Source organism: Meriones unguiculatus, chromosome 8 (genome assembly GCF_030254825.1).
Source record: "Meriones unguiculatus strain TT.TT164.6M chromosome 8, Bangor_MerUng_6.1, whole genome shotgun sequence".
NCBI lineage: Eukaryota > Metazoa > Chordata > Mammalia > Rodentia > Muridae > Meriones > Meriones unguiculatus.
This window is the reverse complement of record NC_083356.1, coordinates 66,096,128-66,115,980: the sequence shown is the minus strand read 5'-3', so window position 1 is coordinate 66,115,980 and position 19,853 is coordinate 66,096,128. Positions and strand designations below refer to the sequence as shown.

Genomic DNA, 19,853 nt, shown 5'->3' with positions numbered 1-19,853 from the left:
GACAGTGTTCTAGGGGGATACTAGAACATGAACACTGGGCTCTGCACACATCTGCACATACATGCAAAAAGAAGGATTTTTATTTACTAGAGTATTTTAGTGTAAGTCAAAGGACAACTTTCAGTAGGTTCTTTCCTTTCACTTGGTGAGTTCCTGGAACTGAACTCGGGCCATCAAACTTCATGACAGGCATTCTTTACCTCTTAACCATCCCACCAGCATCAAAGAAAGTTTTTTTTTTTATTTTTATTTTATGGTCATTAATGTGTCTTGCCTGTATGCATGTCTGTGTGAGGGTGTCAGATACCATGGAACTGGAGCTACAGACAGGTGTAAGCTGCCATGTGGGTGCTGGGATTTGAACCTGAGTCCTCTGAAAGTGTAGCCAGTGCTCTTAACTGCTGACTCATCGCTCCAGCCCCCAAAGTTTTTCTACACATGAGGATTTGTTAAGTGTAGAAAATAATGTCTCACTACAGGGGAACAAGAGTCCACACAGCTGTCCATCTGGGAAACCTGACTCAGTACTGAATTCATCAGTGGAGAAAGGACCAGGGTAAAGAGTCTGCTTTTCAGCTGGGTCTTGATCTCTGGGGGCAGTGAGAGTCCAACCCCTTTTCATTCCGGGATCCTAAGCTCTGGGTAAGTGGAGCTTCCTTTGAGGAATCCCCCTCCCCAATCTTGCTCAAGACACCTACCTAGCTGGTCTTTGAACCAGAGATGCTGTGTGATTGGGAACACTCGCAGGGTCAACAGATGGCTGGGTCCATAATGCTGGCCCCTTCACAATGGTTACCAGGCAACAGGTCTCTTCTCAGAGAAGCAAGGTGAACCAGCAAGGACAGAGTCAAAGCAAATGACAGCTACTCAGAAACACAACCTCTTCACTCCAGAACCCCACTACATCCCTGGGTAAGAGCTGGGAGCTCTACAGAAAGAGAGGTTGGGGTCAGGAAAGAGGGATGGGCAGTAGGGCTGGGCTCAACCTGGACTCCAAGAGGCTGAGGACCAATGCTGAGGAGGCCCAAAGCCAGGTTTACCAAGGAGTAGAATAGAGAGAAGGGTTGAAGAGCTCTGGGACAGGAGATCCCTGAGGTGGAACTGTAGAGGAGGGCTAGGCCTTGCTCTTCCCTGTGGTCTCAACCTGAATACAGTACTAGGTAGCTAGTACTAGTCAAAGGCAAAAACTATGGCATCCAAACAGCTGGCAGAGCCTGAATAAACAAATGGTGGACTTTCTCTCCATAGGAAGAGATGGCTTAGAGATGGGATAAGTGTAGGCCAGTTTAAAAAAAAAAAAAAAAAAAAGACAAGATGTTGCTTAGAGGCAGAATTCTTGCCTAACACGAATAGGCAAAGTCCTAGGTCTGATCTCCAGCACTGCAAAATAAGTAATAAAATAAAACTCCAAAGAGTTTGTGTGAGTACCCAACAGACCCAAGTGAAACATAGGAGCACATAAGACAGGTGAAAAACTGAGGAACCTATGCTTCCTTTTAAAATTGGTCACTTTTGGAGGTGTCGATGGGGTAAGGGATGGAAAGTGTTGAGAATGATTGGGTGCTGGCCTTTACAGACGGTTCATCGATTAAGAGCACTTGCTGGTCTTCAAGAGAACACAGGTTCGGTTCCCAGCATTCATATGGTAGCTTCACAACTATCTATAACTCCAGTTCCAGGGAATCCATCAGCCTCGTGTGACATGCACTAGATGCACATGTGGTATACAAACATATGTGCAGGCAAGACACCTATGCACACAAAATGAGAGAGCTGCTGGGTGTATGGATCCACTGTGGAGAACAACCCAATGGCAGTAATGAGAGTAAAGACCTGGCATGTCAGATTGGGCATATGCTAACCCTGAGTCCTCAGAGTCCCAGAAATCAGGTGAGCAGAGGCCATGCTTCAATGGCTGTTAATTAACAGGCAGAAGTGGCTTCTCCCTGCTTTTTTCCACAGCTATGCTGGTTTCTATCCTCAACTGCGCTACCAGGTGGGAAATACTTATGGCCGAACCACTGCACAGCTACTCACAGATCCCAGCGTACAGAAGAGCCCCTGCTCTGTTCTGTCACCTATGTCCAAGCCCAAGTTCATCGAGGACTTCAGCAAACCCAAGCCACCATGGATTCCCTGCAGGGACCAGACAGAACCTTACATCCCACACCATACCAGTGAGCTTCAGGTCCAGGGAGGGACCTGAACCTGAAGGGCTGGAGGTGGGACCCAGCCCTGCCTCCATTGGGGCTCCACCTTCATTCCTACATGGCTCAATGGCTGTCCTGTTTGTACAGGTCTGAAACCCTACAAGAATTTTGAGATCCTGGGCCAGATCCCACGCCAGGAGGCAGACACTCAGGGGCTGCCAGAGGTAGAGAACATATCCAGACAGGTTCCACTGTCTGCAGGTTTCATGCCTTATCCTCCCTACCCACCATGCCCGCCAGGCAGAAAGGCGGAAGCTAGAGAGCTGGGACATCCAGGTCTACTGCTGGCATATGGAGAAGAGGCCTGGAAGAATGCAGCACCTCTTCAGGAGACCCCAGAGAGTTGCCAGGTAACTAGAGACACGCTGGCCTGGGTCTTTTGTTGCCTCCCCAACCACTCAACCCCTCACAGGGTGGAAGCTGTATAGTAATTTGCACTTCCCTGTTAAAGCTATACCACTACAGGAGGGATGAGTACCTGCCACCACATCCCCAACAGGAGACACTAGATGTGGGCAGATTCCAGCGACTGCCCCAGCTAGACCACCCCAACCTAATCCAACGCAAGGCCATCTCAGGTTAAGTATTGAACGCTTGAGCTGTTCTTCAGAAGGGTCCAGACAAGATAGTAAGGGTGATTGAGGGTTTGCTACCTTGGCCCCTTCCTATCCTGAGAATGGGCTGGCTTCTCATGCTTAATACTTTTTTTCCTTGAGCCAGGCCAGCTGCTTCCAAGAGGAGTTAACTTTGGTCCCAAAAGGCAGGGGATGTTTTTGTTCTTGCTTTGGTTTTCCAAGACAGGGTTTCTATGTGTAACCCTGGCTGTCCTAGAATTCCCTCTGTAGACCAGGCTGGCCTTGAACTCAAGAGATCCACTGAATAAAAGGTGTGCACCACAACTGCCCAGCTCAACCTTTAAAGATGTAATGGGCTCCAGAGGGGAATGTTGAGATAAAGGCACTCAGCATACACCTGGGAGTGTGCCCTAACCCTAACATCCTATCCAGGATATGCAGGCTTTGTCCCCCGGTTTGCCTGGGTGATGGGAATGAATTACCGTGATGGAGTCACACAAGCTATGGATGAGTTTGACAAGAACCAGGTAGGAAAACATGGTCCTAGCCTGCTTCCAGATGCCTCAGCTAGGTCAGCCCTCCCTGCAGTCCTGCTTCCACTCCCACCTGTAAGCATCCATTCCCAGGGTTCCTTCTTAAGGTGAGCTTGCTGAGGGTTGGAGCCTGTTTACATCATAAGGTTTTTATTCTATACCCTAGTAAGGGGGTTAGGTGTTGAGCCAGGTAAGAGTACATCCAGAGGCAAGATCTTGGTCATCAATGTGGGGAAGACAGCACTTATCAGCACATTATTTTTCCAGTTCCTGTTCAGAAACCCAGTCTGTGCTCTGGGTGAGAGGCTGCCCAGAACCCACTGGCCAAATACCACCATCTACAGAAGCCAAGGCCTGATTCCTTTCTACATGGGCTTCATTCCATGTGAGTATTATTCCCTGCCAGAACCCCACATACACTACAAAAGGACAAGTTTATACTACACATCAAACAGGACCAAATGGCTGGGGTACTCTACTTTATCTGCCACACTTGCTTGATAACCAGCCGTTTGGCCCACTGGCCAGAGTCCCAGTTTGGACTTGGATTAACTACAGTCAGTATGGGGCTCACTAGTCATTCCTGTTAAACGTTACAAAACCAGCAAAGTCACTCCACTGCGCTTATTTGAAGAGGTAATCGTAAGATCCTAGAGAAGCTGCTCTGTTCACAGCCTGCACTGACCTCTTCTAGTGTGCTAATAACAGGAACTCAGCTTAATCCGTTCTCCTTTGCAGCCATGCAGGACAACTACGCACTGACATTTGGTAACAGCACCCGAAAAGCCTATCAGAAGGAACAGGAGAGGCGAAGCCACACACTATGAATTGCTTTAATGGTGATATCTGTACAAGTGATGTCGGCACACGGGACAGCAAATGCACAGTGGACATGGCTAGCAGACAGGCTGTGAATGAATAAAGAGTTCACACTGCTCCCATGCTTTAGTGGCTAAGACAGCTCTAGGCCACCTCCTCCTCAGCCTCCTCCTCAAACTCTCCCTCCTCCTCAGCTGTAGCATCCTGGTACTGCTGGTATTCAGACACGAGGTCGTTCATGTTGCTCTCAGCCTCGGTGAACTCCATCTCATCCATGCCCTCACCCGTGTACCAGTGCAGGAAGGCCTTGCGTCGGAACATGGCTGTGAATTGCTCTGAGATGCGTTTGAACAGCTCCTGAATAGCAGTGCTGTTGCCGATGAAGGTGGCGGACATTTTTAGGCCCCGAGGTGGAATGTCACAGACAGCTGTTTTTACATTGTTGGGGATCCACTCAACAAAGTAGCTGCTGTTCTTGTTTTGGACGTTAAGCATCTGTTCGTCCACCTCCTTCATAGACATGCGGCCCCTGAACACGGCAGCCACTGTCAAGTAGCGCCCATGGCGGGGATCACAGGCAGCCATCATGTTCTTGGCATCAAACATCTGCTGGGTGAGCTCAGGAACTGTCAGGGCACGATATTGCTGGCTGCCCCGGCTGGTCAAGGGGGCAAAGCCAGGCATGAAGAAGTGCAGGCGAGGGAAGGGCACCATATTTACAGCCAGCTTCCTCAGGTCAGCATTTAGCTGGCCAGGGAATCTCAGGCAAGTGGTTACCCCACTCATGGTGGCGGACACTAGATGGTTTAGGTCACCATAAGTGGGTGTGGTCAGCTTTAAGGTTCTGAAACAGATGTCATAGAGTGCTTCGTTATCAATACAATAGGTCTCATCTGTGTTTTCAACAAGCTGATGTACTGAAAGGGTGGCATTGTAGGGCTCAACCACTGTGTCCGACACCTTGGGGGAAGGTACCACACTGAAGGTGTTCATGATTCTGTCTGGGTACTCCTCCCGGATCTTGCTGATAAGGAGGGTACCCATCCCAGACCCAGTCCCCCCACCCAGGGAGTGGGTCAGCTGGAAGCCCTGCAGGCAGTCACAGCTCTCAGCTTCCTTTCTCACAACGTCCAACACCGAGTCAACCAGCTCTGCACCTTCTGTGTAGTGCCCCTTGGCCCAGTTGTTCCCAGCCCCACTCTGACCTGCAAGAGAAAACAGCTGGTCACTAACTAGGTAATGTGCCCAAGGGGCCAAATGACACATGACACTTAAAAGACCCCTGAAGTGGTACCAGAGTAACTTGCCATGTTAAAAAAAGAGGGGAGGTGCAAGGGCTGGGCATGGTAGCCCATGCCTTTAATCCCAGCCCTTGGGAAGCAGAAGCGGGCAGCAGGTGAATCTGAGACCAGCCTGGTCTATAGTGAGTTACAGTACAGCCAGGGATACATAAACCCTAAGTGGTTAGAGGGCGGACATGGATGGACAGGACACAGAACTAAGCTGGTAAATAAGGCAATATTCCTGCCAATATTCAAGGACAGCACAGGAGCCCTTGCTTCAGGTCAGGGTTTGATCTCATTCTCTACCACCAACTGCTTTCAGCCAAGGGACTGAGTGACTCAGACGGCAGGAAGGTGTACAGTTGGGCAGCTAGTAAGTAGAAACTTTAAGTCAGCTCCTTGACCTTTGAGCCTAAGGGGCAGCAAGCTCCACCCACACCGCACTCACCGAAGACGAAGTTATCAGGTCTGAAGATCTGCCCAAAGGGCCCGGAGCGCACGGAGTCCATGGTGCCGGGCTCCAAGTCCACGAGCACGGCGCGAGGCACATATTTACCACCTGGTGGGACAGGGGGCCGTCAAGTGTAGTCAAACCAGAGGGGTGATCAGGAGGATGGACGGGGTAGAGGGCCCTTACCAGTAGCCTCGTTGTAGTACACGTTAATGCGCTCCAGCTGGAGGTCGCTATCTCCGTGGTAGGTGCCGGTGGGATCAATGCCATGCTCGTCGCTGATTACCTCCCAGAACTGCAAGGGAGTCAGTCGGGCGTTATTAGCTGAGTCACGGCAGCCGGTGCGCTCCAAGGCAGCCCCGCCCCGGATGGGTGCGGCAGGCCCTTCCCCCCACCACCACCCCGCTCTCCAGAGCGCCTAGGCGACGGGTCCCTAAGGGCCGCACACGGTTCGCCCCCACCGCTATCCGCTACGGGCTCTACGTGTAGACCCAGCGTTCCCCGGTAACCAGGACGTAAAGAGTGGCGCCGCGGCCAGCCGCTTCCGCCATCTTCCCCGGCTGGCGGTCCCACTGGCGTCCGTCCCGCAGAAACCTAGCAGCCTACCTTGGCGCCAATCTGGTTGCCGCACTGCCCAGCCTGCAGGTGCACGATCTCCCTCATGGCGGCGGCGGCGACTGCGGAGCGGCTGCAGACTAGAAAAAAGTAGGGAGGAGCCGGCGCACAGAGTGCTACAACCGACGCTCTGCAAACACTTATATACCTCTCTTGGCCCGCCTTCGCCAGCCTAGGATTGGGCTTTCAGAACGAGGCCACGAAATTCCTTCATTTTATTGGCTACCTTTCTGTCAATCGCCCTACCTACGGCCCGCCTTCTTAACGATACACGTTCATTATTGGTCAGTCCTGACTGGGGTTCTCCCTATCACAATACCCGCCCTGGAGTCGCAATGCTCAATCCATTGGGTGTTTCAAATGATTGATTTGCACACCTATTGGCTGCCTCCTGGGATCACGCCGAGAGCCTGACACTATTGGCTGAGCTGATTTGGCGTCCTGGTAACCGCCGCAGTGTAGCGCGCGGGCGAGATGTGGAAAGCAAGCTTCCGCCTGAGAGGAAGGTGTGTTTTCAGCGCCTTGTGACCTCGGCCTGCCTGGAAGGTTTAGCTGCTGCTGCTACTGGGAAGAGAAGTGTGCCCCAAGCATTGCGGTCTGGAATGCACCTTGCGTGCTTCCAAGCAGAGGCGGATTGTAGCCGTGAAACAGCATAGGCTTCGCTGGTGGCGCTGGGCCCTCCCGGGACGCACTGGGCAGGCGCGGGGGTCGTTCTCTCCTGGGAGGGTTCCTCTGCCGCGCTTGCTTGGTGTTGTGGAAACCTGCTGGCGTGGAGCCGGTCTCCCAGGAGCCTGAGCTCTAAGTGCGCGCAGAGCTGCAAGGAGACTACAGGGCCGGGCATGCCTAGCTATGACTCTATGAGAGGGAAAAACAAACAAACATAAAAGTCCCTGTCCTGTAATGGATCCCTTGGAGAACAATACATTTACATATTTTTGTAAGTTTTTTTTTTTTTTTTTTTTTAACCCCTGAGGTGTCAGGTTCAAAGCCTCCTACCCCCAAAAGGGCAGTGCTGACATTGTCCTAAGCAGAAGGAATTGTCCAGGGAAACAAGTCTAAAGCTTTTTGTTCACTAGAAGAACAGATCTTTTGAGGTGATTCTGTTCAACTTAATTTTAATCTCCCCCCACCCCTCCACATCAACTACCTCTGCTAAGGGCAAGTAGTTCCGAATCAATCCTTTTCCTGTATTTGCTTTTCCGCACCCTCCACCCCCAAATGCCTTGGTATTTTGATCCCCGATATATTTCTACCCACAAAGTCTAGTTTGTAGTTTCTCTGCGCCATTGCTTTTAGGAGTCCGAGTCTTCCAGCCTGGAATTCAAAGTGGCCTTAATTCAGAGTCTCTGGAATGCAAGCATTGCAGGCCTTAGTTACCACCTCTGACTTTGTACCTTTTTTTAAAATTTTTTTTTAATCTTTTAAATGTTACACTGTGGGGTCTGTCCCAGTCCAGCCAACAGGTTGCTATAGGTCTGGCTTTTGCTATGAACTACCTTCAAAACTAAGAGTGTTAGGTAATCCCTGTTGGTTGTGGTATCCAAGTACCAGCTATGTCACAAGGAAAAACCATCAGAACAGCAGAATCCTGTATCCTAAGCAGCAGTATTTTGTTGCTTTATGTAAGATAGAATCCTGTTGTTCTTATTTGGTGTCCTAATCAATGTGCCAATCTTGAGCAAAACCTGACTGTCCTGTCCTTTCCCCAAAAGGGTAGCTCAGGAAGAGGGGCCTAGGTTCTGTTGACCACACTGACAGGAGGTCTAAATGAACAGAGAATTGCCATCCACACAAGGCAGCAGCAGGTAGGGACTGGGGAATGCTGGGAGAACCTGGAGCCGCTTGTCCTGGTCCTGAAGCACACCATTTCAGCCTTTTGTTAACAAGTGAACAAGGGGCGTAGATTTTCTTCTGGCTACTTCCTGCTGACACTGGGGGTGCTGTAGAGAGGTCAAAAGGCTGAAATGTTGGCCAAGTCCAGGAAGAATAGGCTGCTTTGATGCTTTTCCAGGTCTGTGAGAACACCCATGGCTGGGAGGGAAGGTGCAGGTCCAGCTTGTTGGAAGTCTGTGAGGTCAGAGCTGAACACCTGTAGCTTGTTGGAAGTCCCTGAGGTCAGAGTTGAACACCTGTAGCTGCTTTGGCGCTGTTGTGGCTATAGGAAACATCTGTGTCTGGCAGGAAACACATATATAGGAAACACATATATAGGCAAAAGATAAAGTTGAGTATAGAGAAAATCCTGTAGGTATACATTGAAAGGTTTGGGTCGATGAGGCTTATACATGGGAACCTCTGTCTACCTGGAGACCTTTATTTACCCAGTCACTGGCAATATTTAAAGAAGGCTTTGTTTTCAACTTGTCATTGAGGTGAGGTTTGGTTACAGAAGCATGTAAACTTAGAGGCCCTAGTGCCAGGTGGCACTAGGTGTAGAAACCTGAAATTCTCCAGCCTGTCTGGAGGGACGGGCATCTGGACATCTCCCATTGGGAGCAGAGAAGTAGAGGAACCGTGTGAGAGAGGGGACCTTCCCATGAGCGAGTGAGCAAGCAAGCACGTGCGAGTGAGGGGGGGAAGGAACCTGTAGAGGGGGTGTACCGCCCAAGGGAGAGTGTGGCCGAAAATGAAAGTCAGCATAGAGGGTCAAACCTAGACAATTAAGGCTATGGCTGGGGGGGGGGGTCCCTCCGTCTCAAAAGATAGTGGGAAGTTGCCAGAGCTCTGTGGTCAAGCTTCCCCTACCAAGAGAGGTGCATATGCTGAGAAAATGGAGTGAACTCACCAATCTAGCCAGTGGTTGCATGCAGTAAACAGTAGTCTGGTAGCCAGGAAAGGAAGTCCCAAAACCAGGGAAAGGGGAGGAGTCCCACCCTTTGAGATAGGCAATAAGTGTTGTACTTATCTGGAGTCTAGTTGTCCTGAGAGGTAGATTTAGGTGGACTTTCTGCAGCTTACAAGAATTACTTTTAAGGTTTAAGAAGGAGATAAAACTTTAGACATATTAGTATCACAGTTGTACTGTGCATTGAGAAAAAGGCAGTAGACATACATATGTGTTAATGGCATAAGTATTTTTTCAGGTGAGCTCTGAAAAAGCAAAAGCCTTTTATGAAGTAAAGAGAAACTCACTTGATCTTAACTTTAGTATAAGCATAGACATTATGGAGGCTTACAATCTTGAGCTTAGGACCATAATAGTGGCATAGTGGTATAGTGGAATGTTTTTGTATTAGAGTTAGATTAATAAATTAGAGTCCTACTGATAAAGGTCAAAACTCTGGACAGTCAATACAACAGTAGCATAACAACAGGAAGAAATATTAAGCCTTGTTATTTATTTAAGATACCTTAAATCACCTTAGACCTTGTAACCTTTATAATTTGCGTTTATCAACCTTAAAAATTTTTTAGAAACTTCAAATATTTATAAATTGTATTACCAACCTTAAGACACATTTTTAGACTCTCATACATGTATAACTTATGTTTACCAACCTTAAGACACTTTTAAGACTCTCAAATATGTGTAACTTGTATTTTTACAACCTAAACTCCTTTTATCCTTGGATCCTACATAAGCTATATATATTTTATCTAGCGATATATCTTAAATTGATTAATGAGCTAACAGTGGATCTAATTGTCTGCTATTTAGCTGCAAAGCTACCATTAGCTTAGCATAGTTGTCAAGGTGATCAGAGACATGAGAAGGATAAGTTATGAGCAAAATAAATATACCAATCCATGTGCCAATCAAAATGACAGAGATGACTAGTTAGTCCATCACCTAGGCAGTGTCCCTGGCTCCTGTGGTCTCATAACGTCATGGGCAGAGGTGGTCCAGCTAGGCACAGAAGATGAGACTGTTTCTGTGGAGAAAGAAACGAGAGAATGGCCTCACCTCGCCCTTAGCAATGTGAAACATTGACTCTCCAGTGTCCACAGTTTTGTCCACAGTTTAGGCTGGGCCCTAGCCGTGGGCCAGTTGAGGCAGTATTGCCAAGTGGTTAGCATACCACAATCCATAGTCGAAGTCATCTGTCGTTGTGCCCAAATCTTCTCGGAGACCTTGGGGAGCTACTGCCAGGATTTTGGGACTTTCTGTCACAATAAGCTTATACATGTTAAAATGTCATATTCATCAGATCTCTGACAAGCTTGAGGGCCAGCATATCTGAGTTACTCTTTGTTTATCTTTATCATGTACTCTAAACTGTGTCCTATAAAACAGAATGCTATCTAGGACCATATTTTAAGTAGATTTACAAAGGCAACTTTAGTTACCCGTCCTAGGCTTAACCTTAAAAAAACTAAACAAAGACACTAGGTATAGTTCAACATCTTAACCAACTGTAGTTGTTAGCATAACTTTAAATCTGCCTACCACTAGAGTCTCATAACCATCATACATCTGCGAAGGAACAAGTTCTGAGGTGTTTTTTTGTTGGTTTGCTTTTGGTTTTGTTTTTTGAGACAAGGTTTTTCTGTGTAGCCTTGTCTATAAGAACTCACTTTGTAGACCAGGCTGGTCTCAAACTCACAGAAGTCTGCCTGCTCTGCCTCCTAGAGTGCTAGGTGTGCACCACCGTGCCTGACTATGAGTTCTGAGTTTTAATACAAGATGCAAGGGCTTCTCTTTGAGATGTTTAGGTCCCAAGCTGGGCAATAGGTACAGACAACACAGCAAAAGACTGTGGCTCTTGAGCATAAGCCCACCAAAACAGTGGCTGCCCATAGCTGGTAGTGGAAGATACTGAAGGTCTTCCCCATGAACCAAGAGTTTCCCTGTACGAGCGGGGAAAGAAGATCAAATAGAACAAGAGGTCCTAGAGCCAATAGCCTGAGAGGATATACACAGAGGGGACCAGAAGAGTAGGGAAGCAAGGCAGAATGGGCTGTGGGAACATTGGGTGCCTGCCCTCCCTCCCCAGCCTGCAGCTGTTGGAGGCTGCACAACAAAGGCTCTGTTTACTGGTGGCCATGGTCCCAGTGGGAGGGTGCATTACTGCCAGGCAGGAGCAGCAGGCAGACAGTCTCTGCGGCCTTAAAGGACCCTGTGGTCAGCTTTTGTAGAAGGCCTCCCTTCACCCCGGAAGGAGAGGTGCCAATGTGCTTCCCCTGTAGACTAGGCCTCACTGATTCCCCCAGTGGGTCTTCCAGGGAAACAGTTTGTCTCTGCTCCTCTGGAGCATCAGAGAATGCCAGGAGGCTGTGAAAAGCACCCTGCAATCAGTTGCAAGAGTGAGTGAACGGGTGAACTAAGGCTGCAGTGCATAGACCTTTCTCTGTCCTTGCTGGAGCTCATATCTGCTCAGTCAATTCTCTCAAGCAGGCAGTCAATTCTCTTGGTGGACGGAGGAAAATCTAGGCCTGGAAAGCCTTGGAGCTGAGGATAGGAAATGGCACAGAACCCGGGTGACACTAGAGGCTAAGCGTAAAGAGGGTCTGGGATGTTCTAAAAGGACAGAATGGACCATGGAGAGACCCACAATGTATGTGGAGTATTGAAGAGAATCTGAAAATATAAGGGGGGCTGCACATGGTTCAGCTGTTAAGAGTTCTTGTTGAGAGATGGCTCAGCAGTTGATGGCAGAATTGGCTGCTCTTCCAGAGGACCTGGGTTTGATTCCCAGCACCCACATGGCAGCACACCTGTCTGTAACTCCAGTTCCAGGAGACCTGACACCCTCACAGAGACATACATGCAACCAAAACACCAGTGTACATTTAAAAAAAGAAAGAAAGAAATTGTTTAAAAAGATAAAAGAGGGCCTGGAAAGATGGCTCAGTGGTTAAGAGCATTGGGTGCTCTTCCAAAGGTCCTGAGTTCAATTCCCAGCAACCACATGATGGCTCACAACCATCTATAATGAGATCTGGTGCTCTTTTCTGGCATGCAAGCATTCATACAGGCAGAACACTGCTATATGTAATAAATAAATAAATTTTAAAAAAGATAAAAGAGTTCTTGTTGCTCTTGCAGAGGATTCAAGTTTGGCGGTTCACAACCATTCATCCATCCAAGTGATCTGACTCCTGACCTCTAATTGCACCAGGCACATATGGTGCAGTACGTAACATGCACCACTGGTGCATAAAACAAATCTAATCAAACAAACAAAACAAGGATAGAACCTATGGCAATAAATGGATCGCTCTAGAGGCTCTCACAGGCTTCATCTCCCTGACTGGCATACCCACAGAGTCCGGCTAGGTAAACTTGGAGGTGGGAAGCACTGGCAAAGGTTTTGTGCCAAGAAATTTACAATGATGTGTCTTGTAGACCACATGTGGGCAAGGTAGTTATAAATGAAACAACTCAAACTGGTGAACTTACTTAAAACACTGATGGTTGGGCTGGAGAGATGGCTCAGCGGTTAAGAGCACTGATTTTTCTTTCAGAGGACCTGCACTCAAATCCCAGCACCCACATGGCAACTCACAACTGTTTACAACTTCAGTTCCAGGGGATCTGACACACAAACAAGCAAGTGGAACACTAATGTACATTAAATAAACAATTCAAAAAAATTTTTAATGTTTCTTTTTTAATATTTATTTATTATGTATACAATGTTCTGTCAGCATATACACATGCATGCCAGAATCGGGCACCAGATCTTATTATAGATGGTTGTGAGCCACCATGTGGTTGCTGGAATTGAACTCAGGACCTTTGGAAGAGCAGCCAGTGCTCTTAACCTCTTAATCTCTCCAGCCCCCTCAAAAATTTTTTTAAAGTGAGGGTTTTATTTCTTTGTTGCAACGCAATCACACAGTTCTGGATCGTGAGCTTTGCAAAAGGCAATATCATATTGTAACATTAAAAGGCTGGATGTTGTCAAGTGCCTGAAAGCTGTAATGAACAGACCAAAAGGTATCCCTGGTCAATCCAAGATCAGTTCCTCTGTGAGTCTGACTGCTATAACCCAGTGCCTGAGTTTTAGGTTGTTTTCTTTGGTGGTGTGGGAGGGGTGGAATTAAGGTTGTAAGCGGCCTTAAACTGTAGGAGGCCATGAGAGTTCTCTGCCTCTTCTCTGGTGTCCAGTTACCTGTTGGTTGTAGGACAAACCTTTCAGTTTGAAAACCAAGCTGTTCCGCAGGAGGTAAGGAGGAGGAAGGCAGAAGTCCCAACCGGGGCCCCATCCTCTACCAGGTCCTTTCTTAGGCACCCAGGAGTACAAAATGGTATCTAGGCCTTACATTCTTTCACCTAGATGGGCAAGTCCTAGCAGGCTTCCTGGACAAGTCTGGGCACCAAGGTTGCGGAGGTTGGGGCCAATAGTCAGAGACCCGCGTTTTGGATCCCTGAAGGATGAAGGGTGCCCCCTGGCGGCTAGGGAGACCATGCCTGACCGAGCTTGCAGGCAGGACTCAAACTCAGCCTCTCGGACAACTCAGTAGAAGTCATAGTCTTTACTGCAGCTCCCTCACAACCATCGCTGGTAGATGTCAGGCCCCCATCTCGACGTGAACTTGGGCTCTCTGCCCTGCCCACCCTTCCCGGGCTGCTCTCAGCAGCCGGAAGGCCTCATGTCACCAGCTACCACAGAAATAAACAAGCAGTGGCCCTGCCGAGACCCTAATCCCGTGTCTCCCGCTAGGGGCAGCATAGCGCTGCTTGTCCTTCTCCACTCAACGTGGGAGAGATGATCAACACTCCTCAGTAATAGCCTCGTTTATTTGCAAAGAAGAGGATGCAGGAGACTAAGAAGTCCAGGTGGAGCCCTGTCTCTTCGCCCCAGGGAAGACTGGTAGGCAGTTTCCCCAGACACCAAGTGCCTTGAAGCTGGTGGAGCTGGGTCGATAGGCTACAGGTACTGACTTTTCATAACTGCTGGGAAGCTATGACCTGTGGGTTCTCATAGCAGTGAGCCACTTTGCTGGTCGTATGAGAGTTGCTGCAGGCCCTGCAGGGGCAACAACCAGTCATCAGGTGGTCCCAGGGCTCCAGAGAATGGAGCCAGAGTGGCAGCCAGGCCCAGGATCGAAGACAGCGAGGCAGCCAAGATGGCTGGTGTCTTTGCAGGACATTAACCAGAATGATAAGGAGCACTAGCCCCACCAGAGGACCCCCCACTGCAGCCAGCACTGAGACCCCTGCCAGGGAAAGTCCAAAAGCTGCCAGGGGCAGCAGCAGAAAAGTGAATAGCAGGTAGATGATGGCCACCCAGCGGTACTGGGCGGTCAGCTCTCCAAAGCGCTTGGCCAGTGGAATGGGCAGTCTCAGGACAGGCACCAGGTACCACAGCAGTATGCCAGCCAGGTTGAAGAAGAAGTGGATGAGAGCAACCTGGTAGGCAGGAAGGGCAAGAACGGGTGAGGAGCTTGGATCCCAGGACATGGGTCACCGGGCTCTTTAGAAACCATGCCTTTCCATACTTTGCTCAAGTCTAAAGCTTGTCTGCTGTGTCCTGCAGAGTGGTTCACACAGACCCCTTAGCACAGCAGAGGAGGATCATGTTCACCATACAACCCTCCCCATATTTTAGGAGATAGGGGTCTACACCAGCACCCATGTGTGGCAGCACATCCCTGCTGGTGTCAGAGACAATGGGAGGTGGGCAGGGAACACAACACATGGCCTTTTTGTGAATAAGCACAATGCAGAGGTCTGGAGGAGGATGGTGCAGGGTCAGGAGGGTCTGTGTACAAAGGTGATACAGAGGCAAAGATGCAGGTGGGAGGTAGGGAGAGGTAGGCTCATTTTTTCCCCCTAGGAGCAGCAGCCAGTGCAACCCAAGGTTTCAGAACCTGATTGTGTCATGGGCAGAGGGAAGCTAGAGTCAGGGCAGTGGACCAAAGACTAGGTAATTTAGAGAGTCAGAGCTTGAATAAGACTAAGAGTGAGACACAGAGCTGGGATATTTGGTGTTAGGGAGAGACAACCTAGAGGTAGAATCACGTCTTATCTCAGGTGGCATGACTAAGCTAGCATAGTTGAGCTGGGGCATCCCCAGGATGGAGTCTGAAAAGACAGGACATTTTTTAGTGAGCTTAATACATGGAAGAACAGGAATTTAGGAACAGTCACATTGGAAGTGTGGACCAGAGGACTACCCTTGAGCAACCAAGGAGTTCAGAATGGAGGGGCCCAGAGGAACAGTGGTCCTTCAGGGGAATCTGGGAATGCTGCCAATGATAGAGGGACAACGAATATGAGATGACCACCGATCATTCTGGGAAAGTAGTCCTAGAAAGGAAGAACTGGGGCTAGGGCTATGAGGTGCCTGCAATGTCCCCCTGGGCCTGGGAAGTAGGGCTGAAGGCTTGTGGTAGGAGTCTGCGGAGCCCAAGCCAGCCTGAGCAGTGCTGGGAACAGGAAAATGGTTGAAGGAAGTACCTGGACTGCAGTAAGCAACATGTCTGCAGGACTGGCCAGGGCAGCTAGCAGGGCTGTGGTGGTGGTGCCAATGTTGGAGCCCAGGAAGAGGGGGTAGGCTCGTTCCAGATTGATCACCCCAACCCCTGGAGGAATGAAAGGTTACCAGGAGGTCCCTCCCAGCTCCCCCAACCCCAAGCCTAGTGCCCACTTTTGCTTACCCATGAGAGGCACAATGGCTGCTGTGAAGACACTACTGCTCTGAAGCAAGAAGGTTAGGCCTGCACCGGCAAGGATGGCCAAGTAGCCACTGAGCCAGCCAAAGGGGAAGGAAAAATCTGCAAGTGTGTGTTGCAGGGGTGCTGAGTCATTCTTAAATCCCTGCCTTGTCCTGCATCCCAGGTCCAGGACCTCCTCATACCTACCTGCATTGATGACAGTTCTCACAGCCTGTGCAATGCGGCCCTGCAGCACAGAGTTGAGCAGCTTAACAAGGAGGACCAGGCAGGCACACAACACCAGCAGAGAGCCAGCCAGCAGGATGAAGCCCACAGCCAGGTCTGTGAGTTCTGAGCCCACAAACAGGTGATGGCCTGTTGAAGGGCAGGTTGGTGAACAAGAGAATGTCAGAGCACCTAGAAGGTTAGGTGTGGGACTGGTGGAGATACTCACAGGGCACTTTATTCTCCTCTGCAGATGCTGAGATGTTCCTTTCTGTGCAGGGGTTGAAGATGCCAGAGTCCTCACTGCTTCCCTGGGGCTGAGGGATAGGGAGAATTCAGGACATGCTCACAGGAGGCAGGCAGAGCTCAGAAAGCTCAAGATCAAGTGGGTGGGATGATTCAGAGGTCAGAGGCCAAATGAGGGATAGAGTGAGAGGCACCTCACCATCTTCCCCCTGATGCCACACCATTGCTTAATCAGGCTGCTGTTAGTGCTGTTGCGGGTAGCACTGCTGGTAATCATGCTGCTATCCAGCTGGTAGACAGAGGAGGCATGATTATGTGTCTTGCACTCCTATTCCCCAGCCAGTTACCAGCCTAAACCCTCTTCTGTCCCCATCCAGGATAGAACTTTTGCCACCTGCTCCTCATCAGCCAAGGGCTGGCACCTTCCTACGGCACATCTGTCCTCACCTGGATGATGAAGTGTGTGAAAGGTTGCGTCAGTGCCTTGAGGATGTAGAGGGCCTGTCCCCCTGGCTGCAGGCTAGCAGCACCCAGGGCCAGCTCACTCAGCCTCTCTAATGCTGCTGTAGCACTCTCCAGTGGCAGCAATACCAACACTGTGAGCCAGTTGAAGATGCCATGAACAGCTGAGCCGCTGAAGGCCCTGCAGTTACACAGGGCAGGTTGTCTGTCTGAGCAGCCTCCACTGAGGCTAAGACAGACCCAGCCTGCCCATCAGCCCTGACTCACCTCTGAAACTCATCCCGATCCCCTGACTGCGCCATTGAGACCAGGGTACTGGTGATTGATGTGCCCACATTGACGCCCATGATGATAGGCACAGATACCTGGACAGTCAGCACTGTAGGGATGCCATTTCAGCACTTCCTGTTCACCAACCCACCCACCACTGCCCTGGGGATGAGAAGAACACTCACACTTAGAGGCCACCATGCTGACCACGATAGAGGAAGATGTGCTGGAACTCTGTACAAGGACTGTGACCAGCACACCAACAACCAAGCCAGCCACAGGGTTGGACAGCACCACATTGTCCTTGAAAATTTCTCCAGCCATTTTGCCTGTTCCCCACAGAGAGATACAACAAGGCTGTAAAATGCTGACTTCCCAACCCCATCCTGACCTCCCACCTGTCACTCACTGCCTAGAAGCTGGAAGGCAGAGCTGAGGATATCCAGGGAACAGATGAAAAAGTAGAGACTTCCCAGGAGTCCACATGCCTTGAGGAAGCTGATAACCACTTGGCAGAGCCTGCTGGCCTTGCTGACCTCTGGGGACACAGGATAGGATTATATTTAAACTAGCCGGCTACTGCCCAGCAGCAGCACCCTGCCCCCACTTTGCTTCCTGAGAACAGGGACCATGTTTCCCATCACCTCTCAGGCAGAGCACAGGGTCTCCCTTCTGTCCCATTGGGCAGAAACCCATGTCTTCCCTTGTGTTCTTTTCCTAGGGCAGAGTCTGTATCCCCTCCTCTGTCCTCCCTTTGTCCTTTGCTATGTGGCTAAGCCCATGACCTTGAAGGGGGAGTCTCAGAATTGGAGCCAACAGCAGGGAGTAAGAGGACAAGAGGCTGGAAGAAGGGTTGTCTCAAGCAGATCAATGTGGGTTTCTATGAGGTGTGTTCTGTTAAATCTAGACTATACTCTGCAGGAAAATGGGAAGCCAGGGGCCTGCCTGCATGCTGTCTCATCACTCTGAGTCCTACCTTTCAGTTGGCCAATGTTCTTCAGCTGAGAGAAGGCCCAGGGTTCTGCACCTCCCTCCTCCAAGCCTGGGACAGAACTGGAGGTCCCTGCAGGGGTCAAGTAAAGTAGGGCTGTTTGTAGAACCCCCAAGGAGGAGGAGAAAAGGAAGCAAGAGGTGAAAGGGGGTAGGACACAGAAGCAGAGAGGGGAAAGGGTTCCAGTGAGTCTGGTTCAGGCCAGAGGTGTGAGGAAACCCCTTGGTCCTTTTAAGAGGAAAGCTAGAGAAACCTCACTGTGTCCAGTGCAGCTGTCAAGAGGTAGGAGCCCTGGGGCACCAGATACCTGCATTTCTCAGACTCCAGTCCACCAGGTCAATCACATCCAGAGTAGGGTTGGGGACGTGGCCAGCAGCGAGGGAATTCGGCATGGATTTTGAGTACAGAAAGACCAAGGCCCAATCCTAGATCTGCTGAGGGCAGGGCAGGTAAGAATTGGTCTTTCCTTCTACTCTATCCTCTATCCTACCAAGCAGGCTAAAGTTAGGCCCCTGACCTGAAACTTCAGCTGCAACCCCCACTGTGCACGTCTTGGTGGCTTTCTCTTTCCTCTGACCACAGACAGATGGCTACAGTGACCTCAGGTGGTTATCAGGCCAGCCCAGTCTACTTTCAGGAGGCAGAAGAAGGGGCCACCAGCTCCTCTGCTCTCTCACTGGCCTTAGCTGGAAGAAAGTTTGACAGCTGACTGAGGGTACAGGGTTCTGGGGCCCTGGCAGGAAGTAGTCACTAGCCTGAGAACCCTGGAATTTCTTCTATAAAGTGTCAGTAAGGACACTGCAGATGGTCCCAGCTTAGACTTTGGTATTTGATACCAAACAAATGACGTCTTTGCTTGATAAGAGCCCCACACCCCACACACTTAGGAGCAGGGCTTGAGAGCCCATTGTCCATGTCTGGACCCTCTGGGCAGCAGACCCATGGGTGTCTGGGTCTGGAACTCTTAGAATCCTACTCTACCTTGGCCCTTTCCCTAGTGGGTGGGCTCAGACCCAGGGGTCCTTTGTGTGCCCTCCCTCCGGCCTGCACCTAGGCTCTTTTCACTTTCCCTAAAGTTCAGAATGTTGCCCCAACCGTGGACCTGTTGGTCACTTAGTTCTGGTCTCAGTGTCCTAGAGCCTGGTCTAGTTCTAGGAGCTCCTACCTGCCTGTGTGGTGAGGGGCACCAGCGGGAGGAGGCACAGCAGGAACAGCTGCAGGTCAAAGATCTGCCTGGTGCGCACATGACTTGCTGTGTGTGGAGCCCCATTAATGTTTACCCAGGAGCTGGGGCCCCCAAGGGGAGACCCTGCCTGGCCCTAAGGCCTTATTCAGATTCTTGTCATCCTAGGACTAGATGTTCTGAGCCCCCAGCCCAACTGTCTTGGGGTAGAACTTCTTCCAGAGATGGGCAACATCTAGCCAGGAGCATGATAGAGCTAGACACTGCAGCCATCAGTAGGTATCTGATACATTTAATGGACACTCTCCACCACCCAGGCAAGATGCTGTCATTCTGGCTGGGGCTGCCTAGGGACCCAATGAGAAAGTTGCCCTCCTCCTTCTGTGTTCCTCCGACCCCTGCAAACCTTATCATGGTCATCACTGCACCTGACAGAGGCAAGAGGGA

General features: G+C 50.0%; 3 protein-coding genes across 7 annotated transcripts; 1 reads left to right on the top strand and 2 right to left on the bottom strand.

Annotated features, from left to right (window-relative positions):
• The first annotated feature begins 821 nt into the window (after positions 1-821).
• Cimip2a (ciliary microtubule inner protein 2A) lies at positions 822-4,663 on the top strand. Of its 2 annotated transcripts, none has more exons than XM_021651130.2 (7): positions 822-912; positions 1,963-2,177; positions 2,298-2,560; positions 2,662-2,788; positions 3,218-3,312; positions 3,586-3,703; positions 4,057-4,663. In XM_021651130.2, exons 1-7 carry the CDS (start codon positions 857-859, stop codon positions 4,143-4,145), a joined length of 963 nt encoding a protein of 320 aa, XP_021506805.1. In that variant the 5' UTR covers positions 822-856; the 3' UTR covers positions 4,146-4,663. The 2 variants fall into 2 exon arrangements, with proteins under 2 accessions (XP_021506805.1, XP_060245615.1); XM_060389632.1 differs by having other exon boundaries at positions 857-912; positions 2,710-2,788.
• Positions 4,136-6,650, bottom strand: Tubb4b (tubulin beta 4B class IVb). The gene is made up of 4 exons (XM_021651131.2): positions 6,478-6,650; positions 6,058-6,166; positions 5,869-5,979; positions 4,136-5,342 (listed from the first exon to the last, which is right to left on the bottom strand). The coding sequence occupies exons 1-4, from the start codon at positions 6,532-6,534 to the stop codon at positions 4,282-4,284; spliced, it is 1,338 nt and encodes a 445-aa protein (XP_021506806.1). The 5' UTR covers positions 6,535-6,650; the 3' UTR covers positions 4,136-4,281.
• A 7,502-nt stretch (positions 6,651-14,152) lies between these two features.
• On the bottom strand, positions 14,153-19,469 carry Slc34a3 (solute carrier family 34 member 3). 4 transcript variants are annotated; one of them, XM_021651154.2, is made up of 13 exons: positions 19,389-19,469; positions 18,531-18,654; positions 18,209-18,295; positions 17,642-17,770; positions 17,418-17,561; positions 17,230-17,341; positions 16,948-17,143; positions 16,700-16,789; positions 16,484-16,571; positions 16,237-16,404; positions 16,033-16,149; positions 15,833-15,957; positions 14,153-14,782 (listed from the first exon to the last, which is right to left on the bottom strand). In XM_021651154.2, the coding sequence occupies exons 2-13, from the start codon at positions 18,613-18,615 to the stop codon at positions 14,318-14,320; spliced, it is 1,806 nt and encodes a 601-aa protein (XP_021506829.1). In that variant the 5' UTR covers positions 18,616-18,654; positions 19,389-19,469; the 3' UTR covers positions 14,153-14,317. The 4 variants fall into 4 exon arrangements, with proteins under 4 accessions (XP_021506829.1, XP_021506830.1, XP_060245614.1 ...); XM_021651155.2 differs by having other exon boundaries at positions 18,531-18,657; positions 19,389-19,457; XM_060389631.1 differs by lacking the exon at positions 19,389-19,469 and adding an exon at positions 19,326-19,371.
• Positions 19,470-19,853: the final 384 nt, after the last annotated feature.